Genomic DNA, 14,053 nt, shown 5'->3' with positions numbered 1-14,053 from the left:
AGCTAGCATAATAATGCATTTGAAGCATTTTACGCCGGAGTTCTGGTAATGGAGCAAGCCACCTCTGGTTGTAAAAACAAAAACAAATTTTTATATGATATTATGTAATGTAAATTAGTTTTTATGTACATTTTTATATTTAAATAAATGAAAAAAAAAGCAGATTATATTTCTATAAACTTTTATTTCGTTCACTTTTTAGGCGCAGCCTTGGGTTTTGCAGCCTTGGGTTTTGCCGCCTTGGTTTTTTCTACCTTCTTCTTCTTGGGGGGCGGTGGTGCTGTTTTCTTTGCGACTGGCTTCTTCGGTTTCTTGGAAACTACCAATTTGATAGACTTCGCCCTCATTTCACGTAGTTTTTGTGCCCGCACAGCTGGGTCAGAGTCGGGAAGTTTAATCTGGAAAAAATGGGGTGTTAAGTCGAGTCAAATAAGGGGGGTGATAAAGTTATTAACTGGGGTAAATCAGTATGTGTCAACGTGATTTAGCAATCATGGTTTGTCATAACCCAATGCTCTGTAAGAGAGTATCATCATTTTAAATTTTGACTTTGTTTACATAAAACTACTATTTATACAATGTGTAAATGAAAACCGAAAAATTACTTCACAGACTTTAAAGGTAGATTATTTTCTGTGTCTGAGACTTATCTGTGAATCTGAAACGCTAATAGTTAGAAAACCAGTTTTTACTAGAGGAAATCAGATACAGCCCTGACATCACATGCAGAATTAAAATGAAGTGACTCCGGCCAATTAGGTACGCATCGCGCAGCGTAGGTACTATGCACGTGTCGGTCTTTTATTTTTAATAGGGTTGTCATAAGTAAACACTGTTTTGAATTCTATGTATGGAAAAAAATAAATATGCTTATTTTGATTAAATATTTATACAGGTTGATTCCTAATGATATTCGGTTACACGTTGTATAATCTCCAAAAAATATTGCTATTTAAAAAAAAAAATTTGCTATTTATTATAGATATAGCGGAAAAACCGTGATAGAAACATGAAAATAATTAACTCTTTTTTACAAGTCAAAATTCCAGCAGCAAATGGCAGGGGCGACAACAATTTGCTTTTGGAATAAATATTTGCACACAACTTGAAATATTGTTCCAAAAAACCCAAAACTTACTCCACGCTTCTCCGCCAAAGCAAGCGCCCTAACGTTGGTCTTCCTCTGCTGGTCGAGTACAGCTTTCCTCTTCATCACGGCAGCGTATGGGTTAAGACGTAACATGGCCTTGGAATTGACCAAAGGGTTGAGTTTACGTGTTGCGCGGACAATTCTCTTGCTGTGAAGGAAATAAAGATGATATTAGTGTGGCTTCATAGGTATTGGTGACAATGCGTTTTATATACGCGATAGATCAGTATGTGTCAACGTGAAATTTAGGTAATCATGGTCTTATCATAACCCAATGCTCTGATAGAGAAATATCATCATTTAACGAGGTTTAACAAAGTTTAAAACATTCAACTATTATTAGAACACATAGTAAAATGAGCCCAATGCATTCTATTTTAAATTGTCTTTAATCTTTTTCTCAGCAAACATTGAAAGACAGAAATGCAAACTCAAATAAAAAATTATTCAGGCAAAACCTGTATACATACTTGGGTGCTCGCAGAACCTTCCTAATCTCGTCTGACTTCAGCAATCTGCTCAGGTCAGTGTTGGCCATCTTGGGTTGGGGTAAGTTGAAGTTCTTCTTTTCCTTTGAGGGCGTCTTCCATGAACCAAATAGAGAATCTGTGGATAAATAAAGGTAATATTGCTAGAATAAATTAAAAAAAAAACAGCCTCTGCAGAGACCACTTCATCAGGGTATTTATTGTATTATGATTTGAATTATGTTTGTCTGGTGTGGTCTGGTTCCTACCGACAAAGACGTGCCGCTAAACGATTTAGTGTCCCGGTGCGATGTCGCGTAGAAACCAATTAGGGGTATGACTACCATACTCCCTAACCGGTTACCGCGCTACCATCTAAGACTGCATCATCACTTACCACCAAGTGGGATTGCAGTCAAGAGCTAATTTGTAAAGGAACAAAAAAAAATTATATACCATTGCTGGGTACGAGAATTTTAAGGGTAAAGTCTTTTTTGTGCTTAAGTGGAAAACTATTATTGGAGGCAACATTTAAGGCATACATCCTAAAAGTGGTGCCCTGCCTGCGTCCATTAACTTGACGCGTAGGTGGGAATATGAGTAATACACCAATCTTCACCGGAGCGCAAGTAAATATGGCAGTAGTACTTAAACCGGACGAGCTCTATCATAAAAATCTCTATTATTACTTACTCATTGCAAGAAATGTTGTGATTGCATTTATAATATTTTGTAGAAAAAAGTACAAGCAAAACAAAGCATATTTTTATACAGAAAAACATTATGGCTTCGAAAATTATAATGGCTAAGTGTCCAAAACAAAATACCACATATTTTTTTTTTTTTTCTAATTCAAAATTTCTTTATTTATGTAGGCCTATCACAGGCACTTATGAAGCGTTCATACATATTTGTTTACATAATTGTAACGGGATGGTGATAACTTCGTTCGCCAACTTAAATCTAAAGCTACGAGGGTTCCAAACGCGCCCTGGTCTAAGAAGAGCCCACAACAAACTTAGCCGGGTAAATTCAGATCTTTTTAAGATAAAACAATCTTCAGTAAAGTTGCTTGGAAAAGGAAGTTCGAGTTTATGCACACTGTGCGTCGCCAAGCAACAAGCCGGTCCGAACGTCTCTTCTTGTAATCTTATCTGATATTAAAATCAGTGTAGTGTCAACACTGCACCCATTTGCCTCAGAGATTGAAACACCTGGAACGCCTGATCAACACAATAATGTAGCACTATATTCGCAGTAACTCCACACAACATTGTGTTTTGCGTGGAGTGGACATTTAGTGCATAATCACCAACTTAGTGAAAGTTCATCGCGCTGAAGTTATCACTAACAGTCCCTGGATTGATTGTTACTTAAATTTTGGATAATCTTATCTAACATTGAAGTATAAGACTAAACATTGTTAAACAAGTGCCATTATTGCTTCTAACAGTTTGAAACAACATCAATATTAACTTTAAAATGTTGAGTGTATTAGTTAGGGAACAAAATGGTGATACGAGAATATATTCAATATATTCTCGTATCACCAATATATTATATTGACTCTGCTGTGAGGTGGTGAAATACCATAACATAATATCAGCTAGTACCCTAAACTAATGCATAAGCATACATCTGTATAGGACTGTGGTAGATCAGCTCAGCTTTTGCTTGCGCGCCGGTACTCTTAATGAGTATACAAACAAAAGTTTAATCATACCATGTTATGGTATCGTAATAGATTATGATTAATGATCAAAGTGACACCCAAAGTAGCTAAAGAAGATAAAGATGACCAGTTTAAGACCTTTAAAGAAGAATATACGTACCCAGCCTCTCAAAAGCAGATTGGGTCCAAATGATGAACCGTCCGACATGACCTCCCGGCGCCAACTTGAGTAGGTTCAGTTTGTTCACGCTGAGCATTTCAACGCCGGGGATGTTGCGGAAAGCGCGGGTAAGACCCTGGGTAGAGAAAACGATGTTTAAACAAAATTTGGAGCAAATCTTACAGTCAAGGCACACATTATATAGTAGTTTTTCAGGAAAAGTTTTTCGGTTTTGATGATTTAATGATTATTCATAATAAAGTCGACATTTCCTGAAGATGCTGTTTCGGAGCGAAACGTGCGTAGAGGGTACATTGCCGAAGATCTGTTTGGTGTGGAGTATAAGTATTGAAGAAATTAAAATTACACCATACAGATTCTCCTGCTTTTCGCGCAAATTAAGCTTAATTTTCATATTATATCATGGATTTCCGCAAAGTAAAGCCTGCTTGTCTCCAATATGTTTTCACACTTTCACGCCAAATGAACTGATTTGGCTACCCTTTCACACATTAAATCACAGTTTTTTTTAGTTATTCAAATTAAACTTTAACAGCAGATCAGAAGAATTCACCATCTCTCTTCTCGCAGGTGTATTTGAAATATAACATAACAAGCAGAATCGTCCTTTATGTCACCAATCAGTGAGAGTGAGAGATGCAGTTAGCCCAGCACTGTGTAGTGGACCGTTGTAGGCTATTGATGAAACTATAACCGAATTCCACAAAATAAACTGAAAGCTAATCAGAAAATAAATTACCTGATCTTTGTTGAATACGATGAGTGGTCCCTTACGCTGCACGCGACGACGGTTACGCATTTTTCCTTTGCCGGCGCGCAGGCGTTGGGATTTGTACACCTGTCGACAAACATCAAGTCCTATTAATTATTGTAAAAGCGATAAACAATGGGAGAATTAATCCCTCCAACTTAACAAAGGCCAACAACATTAGAACAGAAAATGGATATTTGTAGACATACTTTGACGATATTTGCGAAAGATTTTATCCACTGACGAGATTAAATACCAAATCACGGAAAAGCGAGAAAAGCTAGTTTACTCCCCGTTAGTTTATTTTTTTTAAATAAATAAATATACTACGACAATACACATCGCCATCTAGCCTCAAAGTAAGCGTAGCTTGTGTTATGGGTACTAAGATGACTGATGAATATTTTTATGAGTAATGTACATAAATACTTATAAAATACAGATAAACACCCAGACACTGAAAAACACTTATGCTCATCACACAAACATTTTCCAGTTGTGGGAATCGAACCCACGGTCTTGGACTCAGAAAGCAGGGTAACTGCCCACTGCGCCAGTCGGCCGTCATAATTTTGCACGGATATTATTTCCATCTGTGCGTCTGTTGCTCGGAGAATGGATAAAACTGTGGGAAAAGATAAATATTTGGTCCTTTCCCTGTGGAGAATATGCAAGCAGCCCGTGCAGAACCACTTATTACACAAGGTGGAATGCATAGAGGTCTCTTAGCCAATATTATTCATAATAACGATAAACTGCAATTAATTTACTTTTTCCTGAGATCAATACTTTAGAGGGATTACGGTTTGTGACACACCATTAAAGATTAGATTCATAATCTCTTTTTATAATATTCGTATTTCTGTTACGCCCATGTATTAGTATATCGGCCATCCTTTATAATTCGCGGGGTTTTAAAAAGTTTTCTTAAAAACTACACAGTAAACTATATAATTCTGCTGTTTTCACATTATAATCTCAAATGGGTTATGTAATACTATAAAAAGAGCAAAATTATAATATTAAAACAATGATTCACGTATTATGAATGTGTGACTGCAACTTTAAGCCATTGCCATTTTGATTTATATGAAAACTGAATTTATATGTTGTTTCAAATCATAATAGCTTCTCTAGATTGATTATTATAAAGAATATTCTTCTTATAGATGGTATCTTAGTATTTACTAACCTAGATTCTGAAAAAATGTCTTCTTTATTCTATAACTAACTGCAAAACAAGCACAGTTGGTTTGTTGTTAAAGAAATTTCAATATTGTCCCACATGGAATAGCGGACAGTTTTTAACAACTGACCGATTTAGAATAGGGACTTTGTTCATACAGTTTGTGCACTGATCACACATGGAACATGGACATTAAAATTGAGCTTTATTTCATTCGACATAAGGTAAATGCTATAGAAACTGTAAAATCGACGAGTGGCAGAGCGTTGCACACACGTTGACCATTTCTTACCAGCTAACTAGCTCGTTGGCAACGAGTTGTGAACTCAGTCACCTCATTGACTGCCCGTTGATGTGGTAGAAGTGATAGTAGATGCAATCGACTGTTTGACAACGCGTTGTCAACTCGTCGATCCCGGCGGGCGACTAGTGGATACAAGTGGTCGACTTGTCGATGGTGAATTAAAAATTGAAGTGAGCGAAGGTCTCCATAATGTTAGACTTATAACATTTGCATATAAAGTGCAGAGCTATTTATTTGACTTACTTTTAGGACATCAGACCAGGCCTTGACGCGTCTCAGGAAGATTACAGCCTGTTTTGTCTTGTTGATCTCTTGGACCTTGTCGGATACCACCAGGGGCAGTTCTGGAATCTTCTCAATGATGTGACCTGTGAATTTATGTTAGCGTTTCAGGCGTCATAATACAGCTTATTTGTTGAATCGGAGAAATAATAGATTAATGCTACACAGTGGCGTGCACTTCATACATGCACAAAAGCACTGCATACCCAAATTATTTTATATAAGTCATATTAGTGGGAAAATTTCCATTTTATGCCATGTACCTGCTTTTTGCATACCCTGGTCAAAAACCCTGTGCACGCCACTGATGCTACATTGGTATAGATATACTCTATTTTTTCCAATTGTATTGAATACAATAAAATTTTAATGGAAACATTAAGTATGTTATAAAACGTGTTTTTTTAAGAAAAATTTACAAAGAAAACTGTTTAACAAACTGCAAAATTACTTTACATCACAGTTTAAATATTATCATGTCATTCCTAACATTTCAACACAATTTGCTAAACACAATATTGCATCTGTGTCGGGAAATAATTCTGTACCCTGCCGTAGTGACTCCTATTTTAACTTGATAATCAAAATAAGTAAGGTCACAGGGATAGGCATGAGTATACCCAGGGGGGCAGAGGACAGGCTCCCCTGGAAATCTCGCAGAAAATGTATGAACCATCTTAAAAAAATGTGGTTTAAAGGCGGCCAAGTTACAAACAGACATGCCTGAGAGTTCTTGATAACGTTCTCAAGAGCGTGTGAAGTCTACCAATCCGCACTTGGCCAGCATGGTAGACTAAGGCCTAAAACCTTATTGTTTAGATGGGAGACCTGTACCTTGCAGTGGGCCAGTAATGGTTCGCCAATGATGACTTCCGCACTTCACGCAGTGTGGTGGACTAAGCGACTTACTTTGATGTTCAAGGAGAACATCTAGAGAAATTCTGCACGCATGACAGTTTCCATTACTTTGCCAAAGGGGCGTGAAGTTTAGCAATCCGAACTTGGCTAGCGTCGCGGCCTTCGGAGACCTTCTCATTCTGAACCGTGCCCTTGTCTCCTTCGTCTGTACCTTGGCCTTTTCCGAACTTAGTTGGTCTGGAACCGTCCGTTGTACGTAATGAATCGTGCCCTGTAGTGGACCTGTACCTTGCAGTGGGCCAGTATGTCTCGCCAATGATGACTTCCGCACTTCACGCAGTGTGGTAGAATTCTGCACGCATGACAGTTTCCATTACTTTGCTAAAGGGGCTTGAAGTCTAGCAATCAGAACTTGGCTAGCGTCGTGGTATACGACCTAAGACCTTCTCATTCTGAATCGTGCCCTTGTCTTCTTCGTCTGTACCTGGGCCTTTTCCGTACTTGGTTGGCCTGGAACCGTCCGTCACGTAGTGGACCTGTGATGGGGTGATGATGAAGACTCACCCCTAGCTTGCACGAGGGCTGGCACACCGGCGGCAGCGACGGCGGCGGCAGCTGCCGCTCTGCGTTGACGTAGATTGACGCGGCGATGCCAGCGTCGCCACGGCTTGGTTGGCGCGAACATGCGACCACCTCGGCACATGTTACCGAACGCACCCTGACCGGACCTGGGAGAATTAAACTGGTTTAGTACATCCCTGGGCAGAGTAACGCCATATTATAATATGAAAATTAAGCTTAATTTGCTGTACTCCGCGAACTGAAACAAACAATACAGCTATCCAATATTTAGAGTAATGCCATTAAAGCCTTAGTAAAAATAAGAGGATTTTTTATAGCATACTAGCCCCTGCCCACGACTTCGTCTGGGTGGACTTCAGAATTATTTCCAAAGCTTAGTTCGTTAACAATTTTTAATCCTACCACGGAAACTATTTGAGGGATATGTATAGAAAGTACATGTCCTTTTCCATAGCATAGGTGACGTGCATAATTTGACGGCCGACTGGCGCAGTGGGCAGCTATCCTGTTTTCTGATTCTATGGCCGTGGGTTCGATTCCCACAACTGGAAAATGTTTGTGTGATGAACATGAATGTTTTTCAGTGTCTGGGTGTTTATCGGTATACTATAAGTATTACATCAGTTATCTCAATACCCATAACAAAAGCTAAGCTTACTTTGGGGCTATATGGCGATGTGTGTATTGTCGTAGTATTTATAGCAAATATCAAAGCTATCTGCCCGCGGATTAGCTCGTAAACAATTTGCAATTTTCCAGCGGGAACTACTAAGAAATAATCGGGATAAAAGGTAGCCTATGTTCTTTTCGATGTCAAAGGCTACATGCATGCCAAATTTCATCCAAATCCGTTCAGCCGTTTTGGCGTGATTGAGTAACAAATATCCACACTTTCACAAAATAAGTAGGACTAGCGAACCCGAAATTCGTTATTCTCGCCTGATAAGCATTGCACCTTAAATATGATATTTCAATCTAATTTTGTAATACTAACAGAAGTGCCTCATACGTCTGTACGGGCCCAATTATAGGTTCTTTATTAATACCAATTAATAATATTTAAAAAAAAAAATTTTTGAGTGTTTGTATTCCATATGTCGACACACCACCAGCAGAGTACCAAGTGATGTTTCCTAAAGGAACTTTGATATACCCCTAAAATGTACCTGGAAAGCTAGGGAAAGCACGACCAGGAAGAGTTCGGGGAAATAGATACAAAAATTATACGGCCAAGATGTATAACAAACCTTTAGAAATTTGTGTTATTTAAAACAAATATTAAATCATTTTTTATTTTTAACTAATCGGTAATGAATTAACATTACATTTAGAAGCTTCTGTGTGTGCGTGTGAATTATACAACGCGTAACGGAATTACGAAACGAACGAACGAATTACTGTAGAATCACCATGTGATTTTACATTCATAAAATCACATTGTACAAATCACAATGTTTTGCGAGTGGGAATATCTTTCAATAAAAATTTGGCAATTACTCAAAAACTATTATGTTTTCGGTTTGACAGAAAAGTCTCAGAGACAGTAAATCATGAAGTCTCTGAAGTATAATTTCGATATTCATCTACACATTGTATTAATTTCGTATTATCTAGGCCCTACATTTTTTCTGTTGCCATCGTCCACCGTGCCACCGTTTATATAGTTATTTCTGCAAAAAATGAAAGACTGAGGAAAAAAATGTAAAACAATTTTTTTCATTATCCTGAAGTCTAGTGGAGATCACAACAGATTGGCAACAGTGAGTGTGACTTTAAGACGTGCATAGCTATAGCTGTTAATCATAATAAGAAAACCCCTAATTACAATTTGACGGCCGATTGGCGCAGTTTGCAGCGATCCTGCTTTCTGAGTCCAAGGCCGTGGGTTCGATTCCCACAACTGGAAAATGTTCGTGTGATGAGCATGAATGTTTTTCAGTGTCTGGGTGTTTATATGTATATTCTAAGTATTTATGTATTTTATTTATAAAAATATTCAACAGTCATCTTAGTACCCATAACACAAGCTACGCTTACTTTGGGGCTAGATGGCGATGTGTGTGTTGTCGTAATATATTTATTATTTTATTATTATTATTTACAATGTCAAAGTAAAAAATATCTTTCAAATTCATATTTCATTTATTAGCCTATCATAAGTAGGCCTAGTTTATAAGCACTTTTGAAACATCAAGTCAGTCTGTTTGTAGTGACTCTACCACTGGTTCGGAAGGCAGATTCCACTGAGAAGAGCAGGCAGGAAACTAAGCAGATTGCTCTTTTCCAACATCATTTTATAGTTTAAGAATCTTTAGAATTTTTCTGTTTTTTGAGAGATGAGAGCGGAGTGGCCTGCTTCCAAGCAGCCTTGTCGTTAAGGTATTTATCAATCGTGTAGTAACTACGATTGGTTGAATGTGTTTCAATATATTGCTTTATTCAAGTAGACACTTATATTGTGTAAATTACATGATAAATTTGTACATGGTAGTGAGATGATGGCGATAACCATATTCGTAAACTTCTGCATCCATCGAAACATCCTGGTCTCAGAAGAAGCCCACAACAAACTTAGCAGTGTTCTGTTTTGTTATCACGATCTGAGCCACCTGGTTAGAGCAATAAGTCACACTATAAGCTTGTCTTTAATACAAACTTTGAACTTTTTAAGGGGCATCTCCAAGAAGGCAACGGGTAGTTTATTGTTTATGTAACCTAGTAAATTGCACTGCAAGTTTATTCTTACCCAATTGTGGGGTAATATATCTTACCTGTGAGTACCACCACCTCGTACACGCGGAATACGCGCTACGGCACGGCCGGTACCCCATGACTCGGCACTGGTTTGGTGACCTGGCAACAAGATATTTCTGGTTAGTAAACGGAGAAAGGTATAGAATACGGAGAACCGATGGATATTGTTGCCCCAAGTTGCTGGAACTGGGAGACACAGAAACTCGTAACAAAGTAGATAAAATTACAACAAAAAGTAGCAGGGAGCCGTTGGACCCAATAAAGCAGGGCAATAGGTTTACCCCCGTTTATTATTACACATATATTATTTGGATATTATTTCCACTGCAGATTCTCCTGTTGTTTGCGGAGTATAGCAAATTAAGCTTAATTTTCATAATATATTATGGATTTCCGCAAAGTATCGCCCTGCTTCTATCCAATGTTTTTAGTTTTGTTGTTATAGCAGAAATACAAATAGATCTGTGAAAATTTAAAGTCTTTAACTATCACGGTTCATGAGATACAAACTGGTGACGGACAGACAGATGTATGGATAGAGTCCAGTTTTACACTTTCGGTATTGAACCCTAAAATCTAATACATATATAGCCTTAAAGTAAACATGTTGTGGCAAATTTGCACCCGTGCCAATCATAAGAATGACCCAGAACGCCATATCATCACAATAATATTGCACTGTCCCGCAGTAACACTCAACATCATGGCAAACATGCTGAATGTGGACATGCAGTGCAACCAGATTCTTTGCCCCCTGAGGGAAAGAAGTGGGTTTAGTAAATACCGAATCCAGAAATAGGGAATAAAGACAAAATAACTTCAAATGGTTCAATCTTCAATATGTGCAACCTCAATATACCAAATCAACATCAACAATAAATAAAAAAAAAATAGGGAAAAGGAAAGGTGTGTTATATTGAGGTCACTAATTGTTCATCTTCAGGAGATGATAACTTTAAAATGAATAATTGTTCATTGTAAAGTCAACATCTCCTGAGGATGCTCGCGTTTTGGGACGAAACATGAGTGTACCCTACATTGCCGAAGATCTGTTCAGTGTGGAGTATAAAGATTGAAGGAATTATAAACTACACAATACAGATTCTCTTGCTTTTCGAGCAAATTAAGCTTATTTTTCATAATATAAGATTTCTAGGACTATGACTCACCAGCCTCCTTGTTCACGCAGTAGGGCTGGCGTGCGTTCTTGGACATGGAGACGTGCACATCGTTGACCAGGTCCGGGCGGATGGGCGCCTTGAACACGAACGGGAGCGGCACGGATGCATCTGCCACCTTCTCACTCTTCTCCGAGTACACCGACACGAGCGGTCGGGCAACTGATAGACTCTGCAAAGACATTCATAATTACAGTACAATAAAACGCTGATAGCCCAGTGGGTAGGACTTTGACTTCACTTTCGAGGAGGCGAGTTTGAATCCCAGCAAGCACCTCCAACTTTTCCAAGTAATGTGGGTTTCTAGCAATTAAAATACCACTTGTTGTTCAACGGTGAAGAAAACATCGTGAGGTAACCAGCATGCCTGAGATTTCTCCTGGGCGAGCGTGGTGGACTACGGCCTTAACCCCTTCTCATGGTGGGAGAAGACCTGCGACCTGTAGTGGGCCAGTAATGGGTTTGATATGATGATGTACCGCAGACTAATCAAAATTACAATGGCCACAGGAATAACAGATGTCCCCAGACAAATTAAAAGGCTAAAATGGTGCCAGAATGGCCATGTGGTCCTCTGAAAGAAAAATGTAGTAGTGTGTAGTTGTTCTCACAGCTGGTTTTTTATTTCTCTATGTAAACACCTAATGTAATAGTTGCAGATAGGCATGGAGGACAAACTTCTGTGGTTTTTTTTATTTGATAAATAAATAAATAAAAAAACTTATTGGTTTTGTATTCCATATGTCGACACACCACTAGCAGAATACCAAGTGATGTTTCCTAAAGGAACTTTGATATACCCCTAAAATGTACCTGGAGGGCTAGGTGTCGCACAACCAGGAAGAGTTTGGGGAAATAAACACTAGAAATATTCATTTTTAATTTTAAATTATGCAACCTCTCAAAAAACATGCAGTTTTAAAAATAAAAACTAAGAACCTACCTATGTTCAGATGTCGAAATGAAGTATTTTTAAATGATACCTAGCAACATTTAGATTTAGATGCATTAACCATAAATTAACAATGATTGCCGCTTCTGCAAAGTAACTATTCACAATTAGCAGATAACTTCAACAATGTGAGACAGCTACATAATAAATGAACCACAATATGTTGGTCATAGAGTTACTTAAAATAAATGAACTTTGCCTAAGATAAATAAATAAAATTTATACTACAACAAGACACACATTGCCATCTAGTCCTTAAGAAGAAAAGTTGGAAGTTCTTCTAGAGAGACTGAAGAATATGAACAAAATGTCTAGTTTTATCATGCTACCCTAATGTGGATCAACTGACCAGGCTTAACAAACTTGTAATGACAACAATACAGCAAAAGATTTATTATATATAAATCTTATCTTTTAGTGTAGTTATTTTGCATCTAGAGGTCTATTAACATAATGTCTCAGTATGTGTCCAAATATTCATAATTTGAAAGGTGCCACAATGAGAAGTGTGACAAAACAAACCATAAATATTCTGACTTTCAATGTCATAAAATAATCAATCCACTACAGAAAAGACTGAAGGATTTAGGTGGTCCACCGTAGTAGCTGAGTGAAGATTGGTACTTAACATGCCTTTGGGTACATTAACAATCAAGTATGCAGGCAAAATGCTTTCCTTCACCGTTAAACTAAGTCACCGGTTTAGCTCATCGAATGACACAAAGTATTTATGATCACAGTGATGCAATTCTATGCGTGCAGTTAAAAAGCTGTTTCATAAATTTTAATGAATATCAGGTGTTTGTGATATTGATAGTTTAAAACGCTCTTGAAGTCATCTTCGCCGACAATCAATAGCTAAACCTCACTTTTAACCACCCAACTAAATTGATTTTTGAATTAAATCAACTGGATAACTTCATGTCATGGCCAGCGGCTATGTGATAAGTTGATGACCGCAATACCTGCCGCTTGGCTAAAAGTATTCAGCTCATAACAGCCGAATAAAAGAAGATATCCGCAATGTGATATTCACAACTTTAGATATGCATACACGTGACTCCTAAATAATCGACACATAATTCAAACCGCACTTTGAAAAGAGAATGCTTTTCGAGTGCATAAAAATTTCCAGGACATAACCTCAACATAACCAAGAAATACAAACATCAAAAAGCCCCTATTTAGGGGAAGTTTTCCTCTAAGCCACGACTAAATTAACTCTGAAAGCATCATTTACAACTCTGCAAACTCGAATTCTTCGAAATAAACAAAGTTAAGGAACGTCAGGTGTGGTTGTATATCATGTGCAAAACACAATTTTTACCTAAATTATTTGACCGAATAGCCTAACGCACCGTCAATTTGGCTCTCCATAACGTTCTGAATAAATGTAACTCACTGAAACTCATGAAATTGTTGATATTTCAAGAGTTTCTTTTAGAAACACGTGGACGGATCACCATGTTACTTCCATGTTATAAACACTTTCACTTTGCGATATTCCATTGTTGAAATGTATTTTTTTACAATTAAAGCACTTTTGAATAGTTACAACTTACCATTTCGCTTTATCAGCGAGGTTATTCCTCCTAAAACACACTATAGGCGGCGGTAAAGACCATCCGCCATGCCACGAAGGAGTAAAAAGACCGGAAGCGTCAGTTTTTCTGACACACTTTAACGACGGTTGCCATATTCATAAATTAATAAAAATATTACTAAAAAGTTTTTTT

General features: G+C 37.8%; 1 protein-coding gene across 1 annotated transcript; it reads right to left on the bottom strand.

Annotated features, from left to right (window-relative positions):
• Positions 1-164: 164 nt before the first annotated feature.
• Positions 165-14,002, bottom strand: LOC120635709 (60S ribosomal protein L4). Its single transcript, XM_039906829.1, has 10 exons — positions 13,880-14,002; positions 11,357-11,537; positions 10,205-10,286; positions 7,416-7,579; positions 5,955-6,079; positions 4,210-4,308; positions 3,450-3,585; positions 1,621-1,756; positions 1,139-1,298; positions 165-398 (listed from the first exon to the last, which is right to left on the bottom strand). Exons 1-10 carry the CDS (start codon positions 13,880-13,882, stop codon positions 192-194), a joined length of 1,293 nt encoding a protein of 430 aa, XP_039762763.1. The 5' UTR covers positions 13,883-14,002; the 3' UTR covers positions 165-191.
• Positions 14,003-14,053: the final 51 nt, after the last annotated feature.

This window comes from Pararge aegeria, chromosome 27 (genome assembly GCF_905163445.1).
Source record: "Pararge aegeria chromosome 27, ilParAegt1.1, whole genome shotgun sequence".
NCBI lineage: Eukaryota > Metazoa > Arthropoda > Insecta > Lepidoptera > Nymphalidae > Pararge > Pararge aegeria.
Note: the sequence above shows the minus strand (reverse complement) of the source record. Positions and strands in the feature narration are given on the sequence as shown.